This window comes from Cricetulus griseus, chromosome 2 (assembly GCF_003668045.3).
Source record: "Cricetulus griseus strain 17A/GY chromosome 2, alternate assembly CriGri-PICRH-1.0, whole genome shotgun sequence".
Taxonomy (NCBI): Eukaryota; Metazoa; Chordata; class Mammalia; order Rodentia; family Cricetidae; genus Cricetulus; species Cricetulus griseus.
Window position 1 is genome coordinate 131,574,570 of NC_048595.1, and position 26,005 is coordinate 131,600,574.

Below are 26,005 nucleotides of genomic sequence, written 5' to 3' on the forward strand. Positions count from 1 at the left end.
AAACACTTGTATTTTAGAATGAAAAAAAAATATGAAAGACTCCTGAAAAATTAATACTAAAAGAATTCTTTGAGAAAAATCTAGCTTTATTTTATTTTATTTTATTTTTTGAGAAACTGTTCAGCTGGAGGAAAGTCTCACCATTAGAAAGGATGTGTGACAAAACACGATGAAACCATGAAGTTTTCTATTATGCACCTGCTGTTGTTTGATTTCTCTATTAATGTTTGGTTAATGAATTTCTATACAAACACTTGAGAATAGGACATTTTATTTCTGTTGTCTTTTTTCTTAAATAATGAATTTCCATCAATAAACCTTAAATCTGTAATATGTGATGAATTGGAAAAGTCAATATGTGGGAAACAACAAAAATGCTACCCTCCTTCAAGGTAGTGGGTCTACTTTCAGAAAAGAAGTAGTTCTACTTTGATAAATTTTAGGTGTTTTTTAACCTGTGTAAATGTGTATAAGTACATTGAAGCACATATTAGCGATTTGCTATGAGAGACAGGTACACCCCACTCTTGTTACTCAATCCATAAGAAATCTATTCTGTCTCCTAATTTCACGTTTTCATGTTAATTCCCTTTGTTACATTATTCATGCTAAAGCTTATATACTTCTACTAAGAGTCTCAAGAGCTCACAATTTTAATCCATGCTTCCATAAACTTTGCTTTTTATATATGAAATAGAAGCATACCAGAAAATTCCCAAAGTGTATCTGGGTATACACAGGAGCCACACACATTACCCTCTTAGCTCCGTGGGCATCTTTCTTTTTTATATATTCCTAAGGGTATAGTCATAGATTAATCGATACTCTTAAGTGATCTTTGTTTGTTAATTGACTCTATTCATAATGGGATTTCTGCTGCTACAGAGGGAAGGAAAAGGAATCATTCCATATGCTTACAGGTCACAGACGTGAGGCTCTGGACCTGGAGAAAGACATTAAGTTGGCAAAAGCTGAGAAAAAACTTACATACCAAAAGGTTTGTTGCAGTAGAATGTTATCAACTAGGTATGCATAGCCTCTGTTTCTTCAACTCTTAGTAACTATGATTATCTGCATGAGACATGGACAAGATTGGCCCATTAATGTTCCTCTTTAGATGGTGAGGAAGGGCTCACTAGTCCCACTCCTTCCCAAGACATGTAAATGGCTCACAGTTGGTCGGGGTGAAAGACGTTTTCTCCAGTGGTATAGTAGTCCATATGTTGTCCATTTTTCTCTAAGCAGCCATTAATACAAGTTCCTGTGAGTAACCTTAATTAAACAGCAGGAGAGTAATTGTTTTGTTGTTGTCTCTCTGCCTGTCTGCTTTTAGTCTCTTTAGTGTTTTCCCTGTTGTCTAATGTCATTGCTGTCTCTCAATAAGAAGTGGAAAGAACAAAGATAGACCAAGACTTTTATCAAGTTTCTAATATTCTAATTATTTGAAGTACAGATGAGAAGTTTTTTTTTAATCTGTTGATACAAACAAATGAATGAAACATCTTATAACCTTTTGTCATTTCTTTATCTCTAGTCATAATTTAGCTAAGCACAAAATTGGTACAGAAATGCCAATTTCAGATACTAAGTGAAAATATTGTGAAATGTTCTTTTTTAAATGGTCAAATTTTTTAAATTGTCACTATATTACCATTCTAAATTATTCAATCTACTTTCAAAAATCAAGTATGTTTATTTTTAAATTTACTGAAAACTCTAAGTGACATTTTGCAGATGGTGGCAATAACGGGTGTAAAAGGAATCACTTCTACATGGAGTTTGGTAAATAGTTATCAGTAACACATTTTAAAAGGGGAGGAGGGTTGGGGGTGAGGGGAGGGAGAGGGAGAAGGGACTTGAAATAAGCTTGTTCCCTAACTAGAACTAATAAAATAAAATAAATTAAAAATAAAAATAAAGAAATAAAAAAGAATTTTTCAAAACTTTTAATTGTTCTGTCACTTAATGTATTTCTGCTTTTGTGTACCCATATTCATTTCAGTTCTTATCCCCTAAGAATTTTGACTTACTGAAATAAAATTTAGTCTGATAATTTTATTCATGTTTACAACACATTTTGACCCTGTTCACTTCTTATATTGCTTGGTATGGAAACATCCAGTGGAGCATGGGCAACTTATTAGAGGCCACATCCTTGAAGAAAACTGACTTTGTCTTCTCCAGAAGCCGTGAACATCTAATACTTTCCTTTTCCTTTAGTTGCATAGTCTCTCCAACCATCCTCTCATATTGAGGTAAAATTACTATGCAATAATATCATTTTCTCTCTACTACCTTCTCAGTATCAGGATCAGAAAGTAGTGCTGAAATTTCTTATTTTTCTTAAGTGCTAAACTTTTGGACCTAAAAGAGGATCAGGCTTTAAGAGCAATGGTTACTTTCCAGAGGTCAATGTCCAGTCCCCACATAATGGCTCACAGCTATCTAAAACTGCAGTCCCAGAGGATCCAGTGCCTTCCTATGGCCTCTGTGGGCACTGTATCCATGTGTTGCATAGACATGCTTCCGGGTAAAACACTTGTACACATAAAATGATTTGTGTTTTAATAAGTTATTATTGGGCCTAGCAAGATGGCTAATCAGTGAAGTTGTTTGTTTCCAGGTCTGATGATCTGAACTTAATCCTTGAGATTTATATGGTGGAATGAGAGAGCAAACTACTCTAATCTTTGTTTGTGTTTTTCTCTCTGTACATGCATACACAGAGAAATAAATAAATGTAACAAAAAATAAGTTAAATAATTTCATGCCTGATTTTGTCACTGGACCAAGTGAGGGAAAAATAGTTCTACAGTCATATTGGATACAGATATGTTTATGTTTGGGTGCTGGAGAGATGGCCCAGAAGTTAAGATCACTGACTGCTCTTCCAGAGGTCCAGAGTTCGATTCCCAGCAACCATATGGTGGCTCCCAACAATTTGTAATGATATCTGCTGCCCTCTTCTGGTGTACAGGCAGAACAAAATTTGATTATATGTCCTCGAGATTCCACAGATTCGCAGTTCCACTGAGAGTATGGTGTGCTCAAAAGAAGTTAATAATCACTGAACTAAACACTCAGTTCTATAGCTAACAATAAAAGTCCTGAAATGGCCATGAGAATAAAAGCCGGTAATCTTTTTTTTTGTTGTTGTTGTTGTTTTTGTTTTTTTTTTTTCCTAGACAGGATTTCTCTGTGTAGCTTTGGAGCCTATCCTGGCACTCGCTCTGGAGACCAGGCTGGCCTTGAACTCACAGAGATCCGCCTGCCTCTGCCTCCCGAGTGCTGGGATTAAAGGCGTGTGCCACCAATGCCCGGCAAGTCTGTAATCTTATCATTCAGAAAGCAGAGGCAGACAGTTTTGCTTCATACCAAGATCCTGTATCAATAAATGAATAAATAAATAAACTATAAAAGGGATAACAAAGATCCTGTCATTCTCTTAGGAGTCCATGTAATTTATATTTTCTATCACACATTATAAAAACCAATTATGTCTTATGATAAGTTGCTTATCATTACTTTGCTAATGTTGTAAATAGTTTCTTGTATATGCTAGGTAATTAGTAGTTTTAAAGCATATTGTATTGTAGATGTTGGTTTGGAAATTGTAGCACATATTAGCAGGATTGCTAATCATATGACAATTTGCATTATTCAAAAAGTATATATAAGATAATGCAAATCAGGTCCTTCAAAGCAGCTTTTGTGATTTGTTATATGATTATTGTGGTCTATGTAGCCATGAATATTGATTTCGTTTCTACTAGCCACAGAGAGGTGAGTAAGCCTTTGTAATGGTCCTCACCAATCAGACTAAGATGCCCTGGGGAAAACAGAGCATAAATAGCCTGCACATGAATAAATAAGATGGCACATTAACTGAGAATATTTCTAGAAGCTTAACTAACCTCAGCATAAGAGGGAAAACACAACCCTTATTTCTTTCAATACAGTGCTGCAATTAACCATATCTTGCTTTTTTTTCTATCAAGGCTATTCTGAAATAAGAGAATACAGAGCTAATGCACTATAGACTTCATAATCAAGCTATTCCCTGAAGGAATAATAAGTGTACTTTGGCCTTTATTGTCCAAATGTTTTCATAGAGTTTCCACTAGAGTTGCTTAACATAGATAGACCTTAGTAGCTTTAATTATATTATTTTACTATTTAATATATTAACTATAAAACTACTCTTTCTATTTAAATTAATACTCTCTATTTATTATTTGCATAGATTTTTTAAAAAAAATTTTACTGATTTTTGGAATAATAGTTACTAAATGGTGATTTATTTACCTCATATTTTTAATTTTAATTTTTTTTCTACAAGTGTGTACTTGTAGCAGGCTTTGAAACAAATGTCATCCAAACAGCTTCCAAGTTCTCAGAAAACCACCCTCAATTGCTTAAAAATGTTCTGAAATATTATTTAATGCAAGTTCATGTACTGCCTCTTTATTCCAGTCAATGAAATACAGCTTCCATTTGTGCAGAAAAATAATTCTCTCCGCTGCCCGACTTGTAGACTTAATGAAAAGAGAAAAGGAACAACACACTCTCCTACTTTCATCACCACTTTCGACGACCACCTCTCAATCCCACCTCACCTCCCTTTCTCCTTCTCCTTCTCCTTCTTCTCCTTCTTCTCCTTCTTCTCCTTCTCCTTCTTCTTGATTCTCCTCCTCCTCTTTTTCCTCTTTAGCATGAAATGAATAGACTATGTTGTGTTCCTCCACCACTATAATGTTCTGCATCAGTAAGGTCCCTGAATCAACCAAGTAGAGAACTCAGCAATGAAACCAGGAGCCAAAATCAATCCTGTTTCCCTTGCATCACTCTGTCAAGTATTGTGTCATAGTAATGTGAAGTTTTTCTAATGAAATTCACACAATGAAGCTCATTGTATCTGGAAAGCCTGGAAAGATAGTTGACTAGATGACAATTTGAATACAGGATCTACTTTCTGAGATGAGGACCTTTGATTGATAATATGTTGTGCCTTTGTTCTCATAGTTCCCCATGCTGTGTTGACTCAGATAGAAGGCCACAGTGTGTAATCTAGGAGGAGAGCCATTTCCACAACCAATCATGACAACTTCCTGATCACCGTCTCACAAACTGTAAAAAAAGAAACTTGTAATGTTTAAGATGTCCAGTTTCTAGTCTTTTGTCAGAGCACACTAGGCAATCCAAAACACAATAAATTTTCAATAAATTTAGCTTTAATTAAGTATAGGAAAAAATACTATTACTACAAACTTTTAGAGGAAGCAATTATATGCCAGAGGTGTCCTCTGAGTAGGTAACATTACAGAGTATCTCTATTTTTGTTTTTTTTTTGTTTGTTTGTTTGTTTTTTTGAATGCAAATCCTATAGCCTAGAGAAAATGTTTAGGGCTTGAAGAAAAAGAGATATACACTTTCTCAATATTTCAATATACTTTTTGTTTGTTTATTTGTTTGTTTTGAGAAAGGGTTTCACTTTGTAACCCTGGCTGTCCTGGAACTTATGCTATAGATAGAACAGGCTGATCTTGTCATCACAGAGATCCACCTGCCTCTGCCCTTCTTCCCAAGTGCTGGGATCAAAGGCATGGGCCACCACTGACAAGCTATAAATACACTAACTTCTTTATAGTGATCCTAGTCTGGGTGAGATATTCAAGTTTCTCCATTTGTTATAATATTGGTTAACTCTACTAAAGCCTCAGTTTCTTTACTTTTAAACTGTTGGTAATAAGATCGACTATGTTAGCAAATAGATAAAATACAAATAGAGTATTCAGTACTCTCCTTAGCACAAAACCTTACTAACTTTAGCTCTTCCAGTAAAGAATTAGCTGTGAATGTAGTCATACAATGTAACACCAAAAATAAAAACTCAGACACAGATAGTGAGGTTCAAATTTCAAGCTGAAGATCAGAGAATCAAAGCAGCCAAGCCAGTAGATCTTAACTATATCAAGCTAACATGTTAATCCTGTCTCCATGAACCCTTCGAGGCAAAAGCTCTCAGTACTTGTCTCCTCCTGATTTTTATACTTTTCTCCACACAGCCATATCACTCCTGTCTCCACCTCCCTAGTGTTGGGATTAAAGGCATGTGATCCCAAGTGCTGGGATTAAAGCATTGATCTCTGTTACTCATCTCTCTTGCATAGGCCAGGGTGGCCTTGAACTCAGAGAGATCCATCTGCTTGTCACGTGAGTCCTGGGATTAAAGGCGTGTGTCAACACTACCTAGATAGCTAGTGTGAATGCTTGGAATGAAGGTGTGTATCCCTACTGCCTGGCATCTATAGATTGTGGCTGGCTTTGCTTTCTGAATCCTCAGGAAAGATTTACTAAATCATAAATAATGTATCATCACAATACAAGCCAAGGATTAAGAAATTCACTCTGTCACATCTGTACTCTAAAGACTGTAAATGTTCTATTCATCAAAATGTGGTGATGAATTTTTGAATTTCAGCTCAATATATTAAATGTGTTTCAGTAGTGTAAATTTAAATATTTAAAAATTTAAATCTCTTCAGGTTCATTAATCATTTAATTCAAAGGCAAATATTGATAATATTAGAAGTTATGTACACATTTATAGTAAAACTGATAAATTGTTTATAAATTCTAGAGAAAGCAGAGCAACACAACTGACTTGGGCATTCATGGTAGCTTCACTGAGAAGAGAACTGAGAATTGTCTTCAATGATAAATAACCACAAATGAACAAATAAATTTTACAAATATTAAAAAAAGATAAAAATTCTAAGTTTTGGTGTACTTCATAGGAAATATTAAAAAGTGAAAATTTAAGAAGCTCAGATACCACAGATATTATGATTTATCAAACTGCACTTATATGATCAGAATAGAAGAGTATATGCTAAAAAAATAAATTTCAATGTCAAGTCAGCACTTAACAGTTGAATGGAACACAGCATCAAGTTATGGAATAAAACAGGGAAAGAGGTCCAATAGTACTGGTACCAAAGGGTTTGAGAAAGTTTATAGATGTGTGTTTCCTACAAATTTGTATGCATGAAGTGCTTTATAATCATTCACTTATATTCAGGACAGATATGTCATCAGTGGATACAACTTATAAAAATCTCATGAAACTGTGCAATAACTAGACATAATTATGACAGGGAAATTACAAACCATACAATGTCTCTCAAAATATCCAGTTCAGTATTCCATATGGTGCTGGAATATACAAAGGGAAATAGATTAGAGACTCAATTGAAAGACACACACAAAACTCAAAATATTGCAAGAGCAGCAAGTGCTATTTCTGAACTAAGAACAGAAAAGCTGATTTCTCCTTTGTTGCCTGCTAGTTGATAAGATCAGGCATATTACAATTGAAAAGCCTAAATAATGTGAATGAGTGGAATACTGCAGAAGCAGTTATTATTTTCAGCATTAGGTGCATTCTGATTACTCAAACCTCTTTATGTGCCAACAACTTTTGTTCCTAGTAGAATTCAAATCACAGGGTGGCACTGTATTTAACAACTTACCCTTTCAGACTATTGCGAAGCTGCAAGTGATGTTTAATTACATTATGGCCTATCATCAGCAGAATGGTAATTACTTGGAACACTTGGCCAATGTTTCTGATTGAAGCATCATGCTTGTACAACCAGTCATAAGTTCACATCCCAATCCTGCTAACTTACTTATAAAAGCTTCTTTATTCATTTCCCAAGGACTAGCTCTATCCTTGAATATCATGCTGGTGGAAAACCTGAATAATTTCATGACCTATTCATGCTTTGAATTGATTTTGGCCATTATGACCTATTTGCTGCTCTGTATGGTTTATTTTTGTCTTTTATATTCCTCTTAGAAGCCAAGGAAAAAAGTGACCAGTAGACTCTTCCCTGTGAGATCTGAAGTACTTTTAATAATTTAGCTAGGCCACTAGCCAACAGCTTAGTGGATGGCTGGAAGAAGTATACATATGCCTAAGTACAGGACGGTTGGTTCTCACATATTTACTTAGGCACTAGCCTCCTGGTATTTCTTTTGCAAGTGAAGGCAAGTTGATCCACAAGGTGAAAACCACTGAAGAGAGAATATTTTTCGCTTTAAGAAGAAAAGGAAGACACTTATTGGGAGGCCACTTTGAGATTTCTGGCTAAGAGGCTGTATCAGTTTTGCCACATGAAGACATAGAGATTCTAAAACCACATGGACCAGCACTGACCCCTTCCTGAACTCACATTTAGCCTGCTGTTTGGTGTAAAATGTAGTTTCATTTTTTTTTTTTTGGATATTCTGCTCTTCGATTGGCTGCCTTATTTTTTCCTACTCTTCTGTTTATTTTATCTTCATTTACTTAAAAATTTTGCCCTTGGGGAGAGTTTGCTTTGACTTATAGCCCACTGATAGAGCATGGAAGCCAAAATTCCTCTATTTTGTCCTGGTTGGGTATGCTTGGAAGATGGTCTACCATGTCTACCACTGGCCAGTACCACTTAATATTATTTGGTGAAACAAATCTGTTCTTTTAGATTTTGTGATTTATAATTATAAAAGTGTTTGAGTTGGAGTTACATGCTGTCTAAAAATGTTTTTTTTTCAAAGTCTTCCTCTTGCCTGGAAATAATAATTGATATCATCCTCCTAGGTGTCTCTCCAAATTGTGTATTTGCAAATATACTTGCATACCACTTCAAGAATGACTGTCCCCCTTTCTGTCTTTCTTCCTGCTTCTCTTACTATAATACCTCCCCAAAGCCATGTTGTAATACCTTTCCACTGCATGTGGCTCTTGTGTGTTATCTGAAACCATAAGCGTTCACTGCTATATACTGAGCAACAGGAAATGGCAGGTATTCTTGCTCTATTCTCTGAAGCTTCCTCTGTCTTTTTCTCATAGCATTATTATTCCCTTTCAGTATTAACTGGATGTCTAGAGGTGCACTTCAAACCATGTTTAGATGGAATTCATGTTCTTATTTTTTTGTGATATTTCCAACTTTTAATCAAGGAAAATAATTAAAACTTGTTCACTTCCAGTTTTACTGACCCTAAAACTGTTTGACAAGTTTTTCTCTATGTTCTTATTTTTAATACTCAATTTTAATTAGCTTTCTACTTCCAAGATATTGTTCTGTTTATACAAACTCATTGAAACATTAAATATCTCCTTTGGGGCACCAATATCTTCAGAATTATCGAAACTAAAATAAGTATTGCTTAATGTCAGTCATTATTCAAAATATGCAGGAAAATGTGTGAACAGTATTAATGAAACATAAATGTCATGGAATAGATGGAGTGTTGCACTAGGGCTGTGGTAGTATGAAGGGAACAGCATACCATAAGGCTGTCTGACCTGATAGAAAATCTTCATAGAAAAGGAAAATTTAGTCTGTGATAGATAGCAGTTCTGAAGAAATGAGGATCCAACACTTTATGGGAGATATGACATCCCAAGAAAGAGATAGTTTAATAGAGACCCTAAAGACAGAACAAGCTTATTTTTCTCTAACTTGAAAAGGTTCACAGAAGGAAAGAAGAGAAATTTTTGAAATGGCAGGACACAGACATATGTGCCAATATTCTTGGTTATGTCTTGTCTCCCAGGATACAGGATTTACTGGTAGACAGTGGGGAAATGATAGAGACTGAAATAGAAGCAGATAAAAGAAGTTATACTTTCTGCCACAGTCCAAATTTCTGGCACTCTATCACCTCCATTAATTTTTGTCATTGCCATGAGTCAAGTTCTTGGGTTTTTTTTTTTTCTTTAACTCACAGTAAGCTGATTATAAACTCTGCATTTGAATACAGTCTACTTATTTAAACCACTCACATTTAACTACTGCTATAGTGGATAAAACACAGGACACTTCTTGTTCTCTGTCCTGTGATTTTAAAACTTGAGAATCCCCATTTGCTTGCTCTCTCTCTCTCTCTCTCTCTCTCTCTCTCTCTCTCTCTGCTCTCTCTCTCTCTCTGCTCTCTCTCTCTCTCTCTCTCTCTCTCTCTCTCTCTCTCTCTCTCTCTCCCTGCCTCCTGCCTCTCTCTCACTCCCTCCATCCCTCTCCCCTCTTTCTTGAAATTTTTGTATCAGAGAAGTTACAAATAAATCCTCATTAATGTTCCTTTGCTCATCAAACTAATCCTCATAATCTTTTTGATAACAGATAATAGAGTTTACCTTGATTGTATGTTCCTTTACATTCCTTAAAAATTGTTTTATTTACTGGCTATGTTGGCAAATTCCTTTAATCTGAGCACTTGGGAGGCAGAGGCAGTTGGATCTATGTGAGTCCAAGTCCAGCCTCGTCTACAGAGCCAGTGCCAGAGCAGACTCCTTAAACTGCACAGAGAAACTCTGTCTCAAAAAAGAAACTTTTATTCTCTGTATTTTTTTTTTACCACAATGTCTGTTTTGTACTCCATGTTCCTCTAACTAGAAGTACTGGACTTGTGGTATTTATCATCCTCTTTTTTTTTCTAATTTCACTTCCATAACACTTTCTGTTGTGTGAATGGACCCTTGGGAGACATGAACAAAATGTTACTCAACCCAGATAGGGAATCAATGACTGACCAAAACGATATTCCTAAAGTCCAAATTGGTGAACCAGTAGTTTTGGGAAGTTACTTAGAAAAGAAGAAATAACTGAAAAATAGCTGCATCAACAAATGCCCATTCTAGCATAATTGATGATTCTTGGAAGCTATAAACGAAGACCTTGCTGTATAACTTGCATGCTGCTTGATAGATTGGAAGGTGTGTCTTTCCAGCAGCTCAGTTCGTCAGAACCTTACTAGGTAGCTTGACTTTCTGTCTTTTCCAGGTGTCTAGGCTGGTTTGAGCATCTCCTAGGTAGTTCTCCTAGTCTAAGTGTTGTTTTGCAATCATCACTACTGTATAAACTTGGGGAGACTAAGGACTAATGAATCTGGTCAGGGATTTCCTGAAGCTACTGAGTTGTGGAAATCCTGAGTTTCAATGACATTGAAGGTAAGGTAGATGCTTTGCCTTGCTTAAGATTCTGAATCTGAGCTTCCCTCAAAGCTGAAAAATTTTATCTTAGAGGTAATTGCTATGCAACAGCTCCCATACTATATCTTGTGTCTTGAAATTGATGCTATAAAGTAATTCCCAGAGTCAAATTAAAATAAATTGTGTTCCTTGTCTCCCCAGAAACTTTGAGTGCCATCTTCTTTAAACTAGTACCCAACATATTATTGTTGTCTAAAATGCCATGCTTGCTCTAGATCTGATTTTCTCTTTGACCACATCATTTCTGTGCTTTGATATTTTCATGCCATTCATGTACTATATTCTTACTTTGTTTACCTTGTTTCTACCTACTCTCCTGTACTACAGTATAAATGCTATGAAGTAAATGATTATTTTGCTTGTTTCTTTGCTTGTTGCATCTCTATATTGTTCAGTATTTATTGTCAGAGCCTACAAAAAAGCCTAACACAAGTAGATATAACTAAACAATTGTGGAATAAATTAATCACTTTATGAATGGTGTTACCTTCATGTAGCCACATTGTAAAGTTTGTGAATGCTATTATAGTTGAATGAATGTGGTTTACTTTAGTGATTAGAAGTAAGCACCCAGCAGGTGGCCTGAGCAACATCTGAATACTTATTTTTCCTTACTGTATGACTAAAATTTTTATAAACTGTCATCAGCCCTTTTCTGATTTGCTAAGATGGAAATAATAATTATAAATTACCAAATCACATAAATTTTTGCAAAAAAATGAATAAGAAAGTGTAGGGAAAGCGTTTGAAGCATCTATGGAACAGTAAGTTTCTAGTAAAGGAATATATTTTTCTATTACAGTTAATCAAATATTATATTTTTGTCTTAATTTTCATTATTAGTTAATTTTATTAGAAAAGAAGCTAAGTTCCTGAAGTCTGAAAATGCTCATTAACATCTTTTTTTTTAAAACTCCTTAAAATTTTATATCAGTCTCTATTCAATTTTCTCTAGGAATAAAGGGATGCTGAAAATGTTTCTGTGGCCCTCTCATCTTCAGTGTGCCAATGTCACATGAGAATTGGTCACATGACCTCGTTCATTCCTCTGAGACAGATTACTCCAGAACGGAAATATTTTTGCTTATTTTCCTACTTTGTGTCAAAAAATTTATATAATCCTCAAAAGGGGGTCATTAAATTGTATTATAGTGTGCAAAATACTTGATAGTGCTTTTTCCTGATAGTGGTGTTTATTTATATTATTTTTATTCATAACAAGTCCTCCAAGGAAAGTGTTGCACTTGCTCTCCAATACCTCTAATCATTTCCCTTCTAAAAGAAATTCTTAGAGTTCATGTCTTACAGTTAAAAATCCTAGCACTTTAGAGATTGAGACAGGAAGTCTACAAGTTCAAGGTTGGCCTAGCAATATGTAGGGCACCTGTCTTTAAACATTAAATAAAAAATTTAAAGAATCATTAAAACGAAGAAGAAATAATGGAAAAATGAAAGAAAGAGGAGTAGGAGAAGGTAGAAGAATGACTTGAATATCACCCCAAGACTTATCTTGAATTTATATTGTATAAACTATATTATACATGTTTACTTAAATGAAAAATTTCAGTGGGAGAACAAAGTTTCTAAGTAAATGCATTTGGTTCATATAGCCTATGCATTTATTAGAATCAGTATTTATTAAGTGCGTACTACAACTGTAATTAGTATGATAGATAATAAATATGCATTTTAAGTTCCAGTGTTCCTGTATTCTTGGCTAGTAAGATATGAGACCTCATGTAGGAGTCAAAATAACATGAGTTCAAACTGTAGATATCAGTGGGACAAGCAAATCCTCTGGGCTTTATTGGATTCCTGTGTGTGAAATAGGATTTGTATATTTGCTTTATTTTTATTATTGCATAAATTGTGTTAAATGTAGTAGTTATTTCATGAGAGATTATGTATGTATTTTACCTTATGATTGAAAGATACCATAACACCAGTGATTCTGGGTTTTGATATTGCTTTTAAACTTTTTAAAACCTTTTTTTTTAATCTCTAACCATCCGACCTTGACCATCACTATCACCCATCTCAACCCTTTAAAGCAAATATTTGCCATTAGCAAATGTTAAAATCATACTGACCACTGGAGTAAAGGGGTCCTTTTATTTTTCTGTGTTAATGTTTTGATATCATTAAGTGGCCCTTTTCATCTCAGTGGCTATCAGTTGCAATAATCTTACTCTATATTCTTCTCATTTGACAGGAAATGATTTATTCCTTGTAGCAGTTCATGAGCTTGGACATGCTCTCGGACTGGAGCATTCCAATGACCCCACTGCTATCATGGCACCATTTTACCAGTACATGGAAACAGACAACTTCAAGCTTCCTAATGATGATTTGCAGGGCATCCAGAAAATATATGGTAGGTTCCACTGTTCCTCTTTGCCTAATTGTATGGGGCAGTTGGAAGTCAAGTGCATATTTTTTTTCCTTTGAGGTATAGTCTTTAAGTATATAAGACAGAGAAAAATGTAAGTAAAAGGTTCCATCCAACTGGCAAAACTCTATCATCAGTCAAGTTGCATTGGCAATAGTTCCCTAAATCTTAATATGTAGATTACCAGAAAGACTTAAATACTGACAGAGCTTTCTTGTTGAGTTTGGTATAAAAATAGACTTATAAAAAATTTCTAATAATGTGCAGTAGTAATTTAAGTAGTAATTTATTAAAAGAAATACATAACTCATAAAAATAGTTAAAAGTGCAAATTGTCACATAATATAAATAAACTTTCTCATCCATTGACATCTGGACTTAGTGTTTAAAATTTATGGTAATTTTAAGACAAACCACTTTTGAAGGTCCAGAAAATAAGTTTTGTAATATAAAAAGATATTGACCTCAAAGTTTTAATTTTTGAGTCAGAATGAAAGTGAAACAATAAGTGAATAAAGCACATATGTGACTAATATTTTTATCAACAGATTGCATCCGTTGCATTTCTAATATTCTGAACTACATTTCTGGTTTGGTAGTATCATATTTTACTTAAAGGTTTTATTCGACATGTGCAAATTAACAGAAATGACTAAAAACTATCATGCATATTTTCAATGACCATAACTTTCTCAGTACAATCAGTGAATTTTTAAAATATATTTATTTCTCATATTATTAAAGTTTTGACATTCATTATTTGCCTAAAGTAGGTATGTTTTGCTGGATTAAGGAAATAAAGCTTTCATTTCTGTTAAGATAAGTGTGTGTTATCAGCCTGTCAACAATTAGTATCTAGCAGGTATGATTTGACTTTTAAACAACATAATTCATGTGCAGTAATTTATTTTGCATTCATTTGTTTTTTTTTTATTTCAATAGTGAAGTTGTAATCATTCTCTTAGGGTTAAAGCAGATTTGAAATTGGATTGGATATACTGATGCATGTCACAGACACAAATCCAAAGAGCTTGGATATTGAGAGAGACAGAGAGAGACAGAGAGAGAGAGAGAGAGAGAGAGAGAGAGAGAGATCTATCACCCCTGTGTGTCATCAGAAATTCCTTCTACATGGTTAACTCAAAGAAGTCTCTTTCTCATGACCTCATGAATTAGTAGTCAAGACAGAAGGCCCATGAAAGAATATCTGAATATTAAGTGTGAATTACTCTATTTATTAAAGAGAAACAGCATCAATCCCTTGAGGAATGATGGCTAATATCTGTTGCCAATTATATGAGTAAACTTTGGCTCTACTTAGAAACCTGTTTTTAGAAATACTTTACATTAATATTTCACCACTGGTATGTTAATGAATGGACACTTTAGATTCAATATTTCAATGAAAAACTGAGCTATCTATCAAGATATTTCATTAAAATAAAATAGTGAAATCAGTAAAAGCTTATAATAGTTGGAGACATATGGTAGAATAACCTTTGATTTGCTAGTATTTATCTTTGGAAATATTTTCATGGAATCAGCATCTGTTAAAGTCCAGTTTCCTCTTGAATAAAGCTCACGGTTATGAGTCCAGTCTTTATTCTCATACTTCTGTTTTTTCATGAAAACCTACATCCAAACAGGTTTTGAGAGCAGCTTCCCAACAGTGACTGGGTTGAAGGTATGAAATAAAACTCACTAAAAATTGACAAAAAAATCATAGTACTAGGAGCTGGACTCCAGCCTTAGGACAGTCTGAGTCTGAGACAACCTTGGTATCTGTTGGGAGGGTTTGAGGGTTTGTGTTTTCTGAAAATACACGATCTTAACGACCTCTTAGTCTATGTAGTCTGTGACCGAGGCTGATAAGCAGGACTTCTCTGTAGTGTATCTTCCAGCACTATTCCAGTTTTAAGTGAGCCAAGCACTGTCCTCATGTTTTCAAAAGGTCCACCTGACAAGATCCCTCCACCCACAAGACCTCTACCGACAGTGCCCCCTCACCGATCTGTTCCTCCGGCTGACCCAAAGAAAAATGACAGGCCAAAACCTCCCCGGCCTCCCACTGGCAGACCTTCCTATCCAGGAGCCAAGCCCAACATCTGTGATGGGAACTTCAACACTCTAGCTATTCTTCGGCGGGAGATGTTTGTTTTTAAGGTAGGAGACCGATTTATTTTTTTAAGAGTAGATAAAGTGTCTAGTGTCGTTTCAGAAAACAAGTCCTCATTCATTCTAATCCTACCTTCCAGGCCTTCTCACAGTTAAGAGGGAAAAAAGGGGGGAAAAAAGCATTCTAAAAAATACATGCACAAATGGGCGTAGACGTCTAGCAGAAGATTGCTGTGAGATTCTATTTTGGGAAAGCACTTATGTCAGCAGGAGCTGAAATGCCTGGAAATGTGAGGTTGAAAAGTACTGCATGTTATGAAAAGATAAAATAGCAGGATTTAAATCATGAATGGGATCTAATAGCGATGATTTTCTTGCCAGCTTAGCCACTTCCCAGCATGCTGTTGCTGTGAGGTCTTACTATACAAATCTTAAAATATCTCAGTAATTTCAATGGACAATTACTGCATTTCTTGATTGTTTTGTTGTTACTGTTTTTGCGGGTAGCGTTGTCATTATTTTGGTTTGTTTGGATTTCTTTTTTTTTTTCTTCTTTCGATTTTTGGGGGACTACTGTTATCTACCTTAGCTAAATCACGATGAGTCCATAATTTCCACTTAATAGCACTTGTTGTTTTTCATTAGCAGCCTAAATTTATATTTTTTTAATTACAAGCTATAATAGTACTTTTTTACACAAAATGTACTTGATCCAGTTCATTTAATCTCAATAAAACCAATGAACAATTACTGAAAAGAAAAAATAGGTAAAAATTTGAGCAAAGTGAATTCATACATGCATGAAAATCTCAGAATCAGGGCATTTATTTTGTACAACTGTAAATGATAATAAAAATTGAAGAAAAATAAAATCAGAATGAAAATATGAGGAAAATTCTGGAATACAAAGTGATAAACATATTATAAGAATAGTATCTTAATATTTATGAAGGACTCTAATTTTAAGCACGTGGATCAGCTTAGATGCAGTTGATAAAGTAAAAGCTTACTTTTATTAGTGTCCACAAACAATGTTCACAGTTGCTCCATGGTTAACCTTCAGCAAACAACTGAAAAGAAAACGAAAAAAAAAGCAATTTATTTATTCTTTATGACTAAGAGTTTTGCTTTAATGGACTGGAGAGATGGATCAGTGGTTATGAGCCCTGGCTGCTCTTTCAGGGTCCTGTGTTCAATTCCCCGCAACCACATGGTGGCCCACAACCATCTTTAATGTGATCTGGTGCCCTCTTCTGGCCTGCAGGTATACATGCAGGCAAACTACTGTATGCATATTAAATAAATAAATCTTTAAAAAGGAGATTTTTGCTTTCACTGCCTTAGCTAAATTGAATGTTAATATTAGAACATTAAATAGCTATGTTTAACAAATATTATCAAATAAAACAGGATGTGTTCTAATTATTGAGAGACATGAGTCTATGTTCAGTCGAATAGTATACTAAGTATACAGACTCTCTTACTAAACAAAGATATATTTCAAAAAGACAGCTTTTATATCATTTTAGAAGATAAATATTATATTTCCTATATTTGAAAATAAGATCGAGGTTTGATATTATCAGCATAAGACAAGTATGCTTTCTTGAAAATAATCATTTCCACAAATATGAAAAATTGTTCATTCTATAAATGTTGTGTGCTACTTAACTAGATGTCACCATTTAATTTTAAGTATGTTAGTACTCTTAGATGCAGTTGGTAAAGAAAAAGCTTACTTCAATTTTTTTTTGAGAGAGCAGGAGTCAGTTTTAAATTATTTTATTTATTATTTTCTAATTTAAATTAGAAACAAGCTTGTTTTACATTTCAGTCGCAGTTCCCTCTCCCTCCCCTCCTCCCCTGCCCCCTACTAACCCCCCTTTCTCATCCCCTTCTGCTCCCCAGGGGGATAAAGCCTTCTACGGGAGATCTTAGAAGTTTGTCATATGATTTGGAGCAGGACCTAGACTCTCCCACATGTGTCTAGGTTGAGGGAGTATCCCTCTATGTAGAGTGGGCTCCCAAAGTCCATTCATACACTAGGGATAAATCTGATAAATACCAGAAGCCCCATAGATTAACCAGACCTCCAAAATGGCATCCTTGTTCAGGGGGTCTGGAACAGTCCTATGCTGGTTTCCCAGCTATCAGTCTGGGTTCAATGAGCTCCCGCTGGTTCAGATCAGCCGTTTCTGTTGGTTTCTTCAGCCTGGTCTTGACCTCTTTGTTCCTCACTCCTTCCTTTCTGCAACTTGTTTCCAGAGTGCAGCTCAATGATTAGCGGTGTGTATCTACTTCTGCTTCCATCAGCTACTGGATAAAGGCTCTAGAATTGCATATAAGGTAGCCATCAATCTCATTATCAGAGAATAGAGATGGCTCAGCCATTAAAGGCTAGTCTCACAACCACAAATATAAGAAAAGACTTACTTTAATTACATATACATGCACACATCTGTATTTGTGTGTGTCTACTGTTGCTCCTGGATGATGAATCCCAATGCTACTCTTCATAATTCACCATTATCCACAGTTGCTCTATGGCTAAGTCACAGCAACCAATTGGAAAGAAAATGAAAACAAAATACAGCAATTTGTTTATTCTAAATGACCAGGATTTGGTTTTACTGCCTTAGGTAAGTTTCCACATTGCAACATGATACCTTGATAAAATAAAATGTCCATATTATCCCTATTATCCAAGAATATAATGTGAAATCAATCCTGCATGAATTGTGCTTCCAACTCAAGTTTTCAACTCTATTATGTGGAAAAATCAGAAAATATTCAAAACAAAGTTCAAATTTATATTTTGAAGTTATAAATGTTGAAGGCACATTTTTCTGATCCCAGTCTTTGTTGTTTTAGGTAATGACAAATTAACAGTACATAAAAGAGGTTAGACTCTTATTTCATAGAGCTTGCATTCACGTTTTCAAGGTGAATGACAGCGGTATTATTTGCATGTGAAATGTCCTCTGCAGCATCTTGTGTTTGAATGTGTTGCCATGTGATGATATTGTTTTGGGATGTTGTGGAAACTTTCAGACTGTGGTCTAGCTAGCCAAATGTTAACAGGGATGAACCTGGAAGGTGGTATTCACTTCTAGTTCCAACCATGTAGTTTATTTTCCTGTCAGTCACAAAGTGAATGAGCCTCCATCTCCTGCTGGGAATCCCCCACTATCTTGGAGAGAGCTACTATGCCATTTCATCTCACCGTGATGCATTGCATTCCCTGAAGACACAGGCCAAAATAGGTCTTCTTGCCTTTGGCTGCTTCTGTCAGGTGTCTACCACAGTGATAAGAAAAGTAGCTAATAGAAAGGACTGAACACATAGGCTCCATGAATGGGGATTTTGGGTACATCTGAAAGCCAAAGTCTGCTTTGTGAATGACAGCTGGCCTGCTAGTTTCTCTCTCTTTGCTATACCTATTTAACGCAGGTGACCTTCATCTTTACATCAGTGTCAATGCTCTATACCTAGCCTTCCTGCTTGATAGTCTCTGCCAGAACGTCTTTTAAATTCCTGTCTTCTAAATATTCCCTCTGTAAGCAATCACTTTTTCTTATTTTACCCTGTTTGATAGCCTATCAAACCTATTAGAAATATTTATTGTTTGATCTTACTCTTAACTAATGTAGCATGATTTTTCTTTTACTTTTCTGTTTTAAAAACGTTATACAAATTGGAAAATGCACTATCCATTAACTTTTCCCATCTACACCCAACTCCCCCTGAGTTTCAATGCCTGGTGATTTCTTCTGTGAATCCCCAGCTTCTCAAACCTTTCTAACCATGTGTCTCTCCAGGAAACTTGGATCCTGACTGCCTCTTCTAGCAAACTTGTTCTAATAGCTTTGCATTCCTGTTCCATGCATCTGTATAACACATTGGTTTGACGTCTCTAATAATTTTTCTGTTACATACTTTAAAGAAAATGATAAACTTTCTCCAAGCCACAGTTAGTCATGCCCCAATGCTCACCACTAACATATAGGAATCTCAGCTTAGCAACTCCATCAAGCTGAAAGTAATACACACCATAGGTATGAAAAGTGGTGAAATAATAAATGTTTTGTGCTTATTCTGTTTTTGGAAAAATCATTGAATTTATTTGGTTTGTTTGTTTATTACTGTGATTCCAAGTGTCATGATATGTGCATGGGAATCAGAATACAACTTAAGGGAAACTTCTGTCCTTTCTCCATGTGGGTCCCAGGGATTTCACTTAGGTGGTTCTCTGGCTTGTTTTCAAATGAGTGTTCCTGCTTTCCTATTGTTTATGTTTTTTAAAGATTTTTGGTTTTTTGAGACAGGGTTTCTCTGTGTAGCTTTGGAGCCTTTCCTGGCACTCGCTCTGGAGTCCAGGGTGGCTTTGAACTCACAGAGATCTGCCTGCCTCTGCCTCCTGAGTCCTGGGATTAAAGGCGTGCACCACCAATGCTTGGCATGTTTTTTGAAAGATTTGAATGAGCATTAATATACTTAAATTCTGTATGTATGTTTTAATAAGTAAAAGGAAAATTTAGATTGATAAAAAAATGTACTGACTTAAGTTAGGAGTTTCCTTGTTAGAAAGAATCCTTCCCTTAAAATAGGAGTGTCAGCATATTTCCGTTGGTTTGCTAGTTTCCTTTTATAGGGTTCAATATGTTCTTCTCATTTACAGTGAGCTATACTGGAGCCATGGAGATCAATTGGTTGTTACATATATGTGCATGTGTGTGTGTGTGTGTGTGTGTGTGTGTGTGTGTGTGTGTGTGCATGTGTGTTCCATATATGTGTGTATGTACATGCATATGTGGTCTATATTGATGCTTGAATCAGAAAGTGAAGGCCTGCAGCTTTATAATCTTTGGGGACTCTAAATTCCCCTAAGGCAAGCAATGAAGATCAGAGAAAAATACCAAGGAACAGAGAAAAATAACAATACCATAAGACACAATGTTATTCCTTAGGACTGTAACCTGAAGATGCCAGGTGTCGTGATTGAGCAGGCAATAATAGGATCTAATTGCTCAATGAACATGACATATGATTTGAACTTTAACAGGAAAATATTGAATTGTTTGTCTTCATTTTAGTGTGTAACAAAGTGCCAGGCAGAACTGTGAGATTATGCAAAGCATATTTCAATAATAAAATATTAAATTGTGTTTGAAAGAATGAAACAGTAGCTGTAGTGTTTGAAGCTGGAAGATGGAGAAAATGTCATATCATTCATGTAGAAAGACTTGATTTTATCAGTTCATAAGTTCTTTATATCAAACATGGCCAGCAAAGTCTGGTTCTAGACTGAAGAGGTCAAGGCAAGAGGGAACTGCTGTCAATGCATAGGAAGCTTGTGGTTCTAGATGAGGAACATTTCAGAATGCACAGGACAACAGACCAAACACATATTTTTGGGGGTCCATTTTTAAAATAATTTTCTTCATGCTTGTTAATTTCATCCATATATACAATGAAATATGATCTTTCCACTCATGACTATGCCCTCCAACACCCCACCATCCAGCTTCATATCTTCTTTATTTTCTTTTTTAATATCCCCAACAATAGGTCTCCATTAAGGGGTGAAGCCAAGGGAGCACTGTCCTGTTTATGCTGAACTTTCTGTCAGGCTTCATTTTGTAGAGATAATCATAGCTTCTGTGAGTTTATAAGTGCAATGGCTATACCATATCAATACAAGACTTTCTCAGCGTTTCTTCCCCTCCTCTGACTCTTGAATTTCAAATTTCCTGTCCTGTTTTGTTTGTATTAATGCATCACAATCTTTATTTTCTCACAAATGGCCTATCTTTATTGATGTCATGTACTTAATTATACTGAGGAGTTCCAAATAGAGTCCAATTTCATTCAAAAACATAGTTTTTGCTTTGATAGTTTTCCTACAAATTGATGATTTCTTACTGAAAAGAAGAAAATGCAAGGAGACATATTGAAACAAGATACAGAAACATAAGAATTCCATATCAAATACATTTTCATAATATATCAAGGAATTTAATCTTTCAGTTATTCCACAGTGAACCTCTGAACACTTCTATCTAAAAATATTTAATCTTCTTTCCTTACATGCTCTTACCATCCTATCTCAATGCAAAGGCACCATCACATCTCACCTTAAATATAATTTTCTCTACTTTAGTCTCCTGCTTTCCTCCTTGTCCTATTTCACCCCTCCACACATGGACTGTCTGTTGCCATACAGTGTGTGAAGTGGTATGTGTCTCAGCACTGGGCTGCTTCAGCAGAAACCATTTCTCCCTATTTTATAACAAGTCAAGATCTTTTTCTGTTCCCTGTAGGCTTTAGTCTAGTCTCCTTCCTTCCCCTGGAATAGTTCTCCTCTCTCTGACTTTGACTTTCACTCCCTCAATCCAACCTGTTTTTATTCTGTCCTGTGATTCTTCTAACATGCCAGGTACTCTTGGGATTGCACCTTTTGTCCAATAGGAATTAAGCACTTGTGGATCTCTGCTCCCCTGTGTTCAGCAGTTAAAGGCTGTTTTCATTCTTCATTCCCATTCTGAATGGTGCTACCTAGATACACATGTAGCTGAGTGTGGACACAGCATGCAAACAATCCCAGGCACTCATTAGCATAGTATACTATGGAATTTCAAATCCTCATATGATGGCACAGATTGGTTTGTTACACTCCCAGAGGAATCTTGGCTGTTCTATTATAGTTTGAATTATTTCAGTTCCCTAACAGTGTCATTATTTGTCCTTAGACATTAGATAACAGAAGGTTAAATCCCACTTACTATCAGATCTAGATAAGAATAGTGAGGAATTTAACTGCTGCTGGATTGCACATTGATAGAACATGGTAGCCAATAAATACTTGTTAAATATTTCAGAACTTACTTTCCCAATTAACTACAGCTAAGAAACTGCTTTCTAAGTCTAGGGTAAAGAAAGGAAATGCTAGCTATTAAGAAGCAAGACAGAAACAGCATGGCTAACTATACAGTTGATTCAGTAGCTCAAATTTGGATTATATTTGAAATGGTATTTATTTTAAAAATGAAACAGGAATCTGTATAATGTTCTAGAACAAGGCCATCCTTTTTATTTTGCATCATTTTACTATATGTACTCCCAAATCAAGTACCGAAATTACTGTTTGTGCATGTATGTATGTGGGTATGTGCACAGAAGTGTGTGTTCTACTGTGTGGTGTGAGTGTATGAGTGTGCATGCGTGCACTTGCACTTTGTGACTGTGGGTGCATGTACATGTCTATAACTGTTGAAGCCAGAGCTCAATGCTGAATGTCTTCCTCCTTGCTCTCCACCTTATGTTGTGAGACATAGGCTATCATTAAACCCAGACACCATCATTTTTGCCCAGTGAGATGGCAAGTGTGCTTCAGGGATATTTGGTCTTTACTCCACAACACTATTTATTTGGGTTCTGGAGATATGAACTTACATTCCCAGGTTTGAACATCAGGCACCTTGCCAATAGAACCCATCTTCTCAGTCTCTGAAATTATTGTTATAATGTGGCATATACTCCTATGTAGAAAATAGCTATAATCCTTATGGAATATGGAAAGGAGATATACAGTTTTTTTCCCATTGTTCTTATTGTCACACTCAGTAATTAATTAAGCTCCGTTTGTTTGGCAGAGAATCTAAAAAGGGTTCTCTAAGACACCTTACCCTGTGGTGTAGCACAGGGTAATCTTGGATTATATTTAGTCAAATCTTCATTTGGTATTGCCTGAGTGTCATCTACTAACTGGGTATTATAATTATGTTCAAACTCATATACAACTAAAGTTACGATAATACTCATTAAAGGAAATTAATTAACATTTCATTCTGGTACAACTGTTATTGAGTAGGATGCTGCACGTTTCTGTCATCATCTACTGATTTTCAAGATGATTTTATTCATTCGTGCTTTGTGATTCCCTTTCGTAACAGTTTATTATTTCTGGTGTTCACTAATTACCTACTAAGGAAATTTCATGTGTGTGTGTGGGGGGGTGCACGCGTGTGTGTATGTATTCTTCAAAAGGAATGCGTTTGTGCCACCTGACTTCCCACACTCCTCTCAGTGATTTTAGTAGTTGTAAGAGTGTTAAGATTATTATACTTAAATACTATCCTTAGACTAACACTATCTTAGTTGTATAAAATATGATTTAATATGTAACTATTGTAGGTATTTTGAAGATTAAGTGATAAACTGAAGTACAATTTCATCAAAATTCTTTTTGGCAGAGGTAAGAGAGTTATTTATAGGAGTGTGGGCATCCCTTTCCATATGGCCATACTTGAAAATTTACCTAGCAGCAATGATGGCAGGCACGTGCACACCCACCCACCCACACAAACACACACACACACATTTTTTCTAGTCTCAACACTATGCCATTTGTGTATGAGGTTTCCAATTAGTGGGAGCAGTTGTATACTCAAGAAGAGGAAGCAAATCAACCTGGAAAGTCCCCCTGTAGAGGCCACAGCATAAGAGTGCAAAATGGCAGTTGCTTGGTTCAGAGGAGAGTCACTCTCTACAATACATAATTCTGTAAAAGAATATTAGTCAATCTATTTCCCTGCTATGTGTATTTAAAATGAATGTAAATTTCATGTTAAATAGAATTTTACACATGTGTTAAATATATTTTATAATTATCTGTTTACATTGAAAATTTTTACAAAAAGTGCTTGTTTTTCCATTTCATGTTACAGAATACTTATATTCACTCATTTAATATAAATAAGTTTAGTTTTGAGATTTTTATTAAACATGTAAAATATTTTATTGAAGAATTTTTCAAAATTCACTCCTCCTAAATGTTATTCATTTGTATCCAATATTTCTACATGTTTCAGTTTTGAAACATTAACAATTTGAACATGAAATTCCCTCCAGGCACATGGCTTTGATTTACTGACCCGCTTTTGGGAGATGATTGTTGATGAAGGACATGAAGCTGATCCCCTTCTGGAAGCATAAGTTGCTAGCCTCATTTGGAGGGAATGTGTTTGTAGGTGGGAGGGGTGTGACTTGTCCCATACACTTTCTCTCCTGATCATGCTCATGACCAAGTCACCATGGACATGCCTGGGACATGGTAACCTCAGATTAAATGTTGCCTGGGACACTATGAGCTTAGATTAAACTTTCTTCCCTTTTCGATGCCAGGTAATCCGTCACTGCATTTTTTAAATGCTGAAAAAAATTACTTGTATTTCTGTAAAGAAGGGGTTAATTTTACTGCTTTTATGTCCACCTTAAATGTAAATTACCTGTGTGTTAATCATCTCTGCAGACTTTTAGTTATTTAAAATTATTTAAAAAGTTAACCCATGTCTTTCAAAAAATTTTAGAGCATTTATTTATCTTCACAAGGTGGTCATATGCATACATATTTACAATACAGTATAAATAAAGCTATAATCATCATCAAATTATATGGTTTCCTAAAAATTTCCAAGAAAATCAATTACAAAAGCATTTACACACTCAAAACTTTAGAAAGACAGCTAGAAACATAGTAATTTCAAAAGAACACCCCAATAACCAACTAGACTAAAATTCAACTTAAGTAGAAGTGACTGGTGTAATTGTGGCATTCAATAAATATTTAATGGATGGTATTTTTGCTGATAACTCTTATGTTCCCTGAATTTGAGTTCCATGAAGAGAGTTCTCAGCATCCTAATTCATTATTCTATTCCCCGTACTTAGAATGGTTTTTGCAATTAGCACATTGTATTTTTTTCTTTAAATGAGATTATTATGTGGGATATAAAAAACTTTAATTATGTAAATTAAAATGAATTAAATAAGCAGGAGATTACAATGTGCTGGCATGAAATACAATATTGTAAATTAATTACTCTCCCACATTATTCTACAAGTAATAATTGTAATTCTAATGGGATAGAAGAAGAGGAGTACTTACTCTTCGAATTTTTAATTGATATGTAGACAAGGTAATTTAAATTGTGTATGTCTTCTGCCAAACTTTCATTCCAAGCTCTATCCATCGTCAATCCCCTACATAACATGATTGATGTTTTTCAGTTCTCAGGGTGTCAGAATGAGCGCCTTGCCCGCAGATACTTCATATTTTATACAGAATAAGAAAATGTCAAATGAATATGTAGCAACCATATCGGGGGAAAGACACAAATGCTCAGTTTTCTTTCCAAGGCTACAGCTGTTATGTTGCTACTTATATAGAAATGCCTGATAAGCAAGATTTGAAAATTCTTCAAATTTTTCTCTCAAATAAGATCCTTACTTCAGTAGCAGGAACGAGAAGGACTAGACACCAAATAAGGAACTAGCAGTTTCTGCAACTCTTTCTAAATATTCAAGATTTTATAAAGTTCTTGAATAGTAGGTATTTATGAGCAGATAATTCACAGAATTCATAATGAATAAAGGAAAATAGTATTTTCAGCCCAAATGATTCT

At 35.2% G+C, this 26,005-nt stretch overlaps 1 protein-coding gene across 1 annotated transcript in view; it reads left to right on the forward strand.

Annotated features, from left to right (window-relative positions):
* Nucleotides 1-26,005, forward strand: part of Mmp16 (matrix metallopeptidase 16) — a 246,648-nt gene that overhangs the window by 168,066 nt on the left and 52,577 nt on the right. Inside the window, exons 5-6 of the mRNA XM_027403567.2 lie at nt 13,251-13,412; nt 15,379-15,590. Of these exons, the coding sequence (XP_027259368.1) occupies nt 13,251-13,412; nt 15,379-15,590 (374 nt within the window). The remainder of the gene's footprint in view (nt 1-13,250; nt 13,413-15,378; nt 15,591-26,005) is intronic.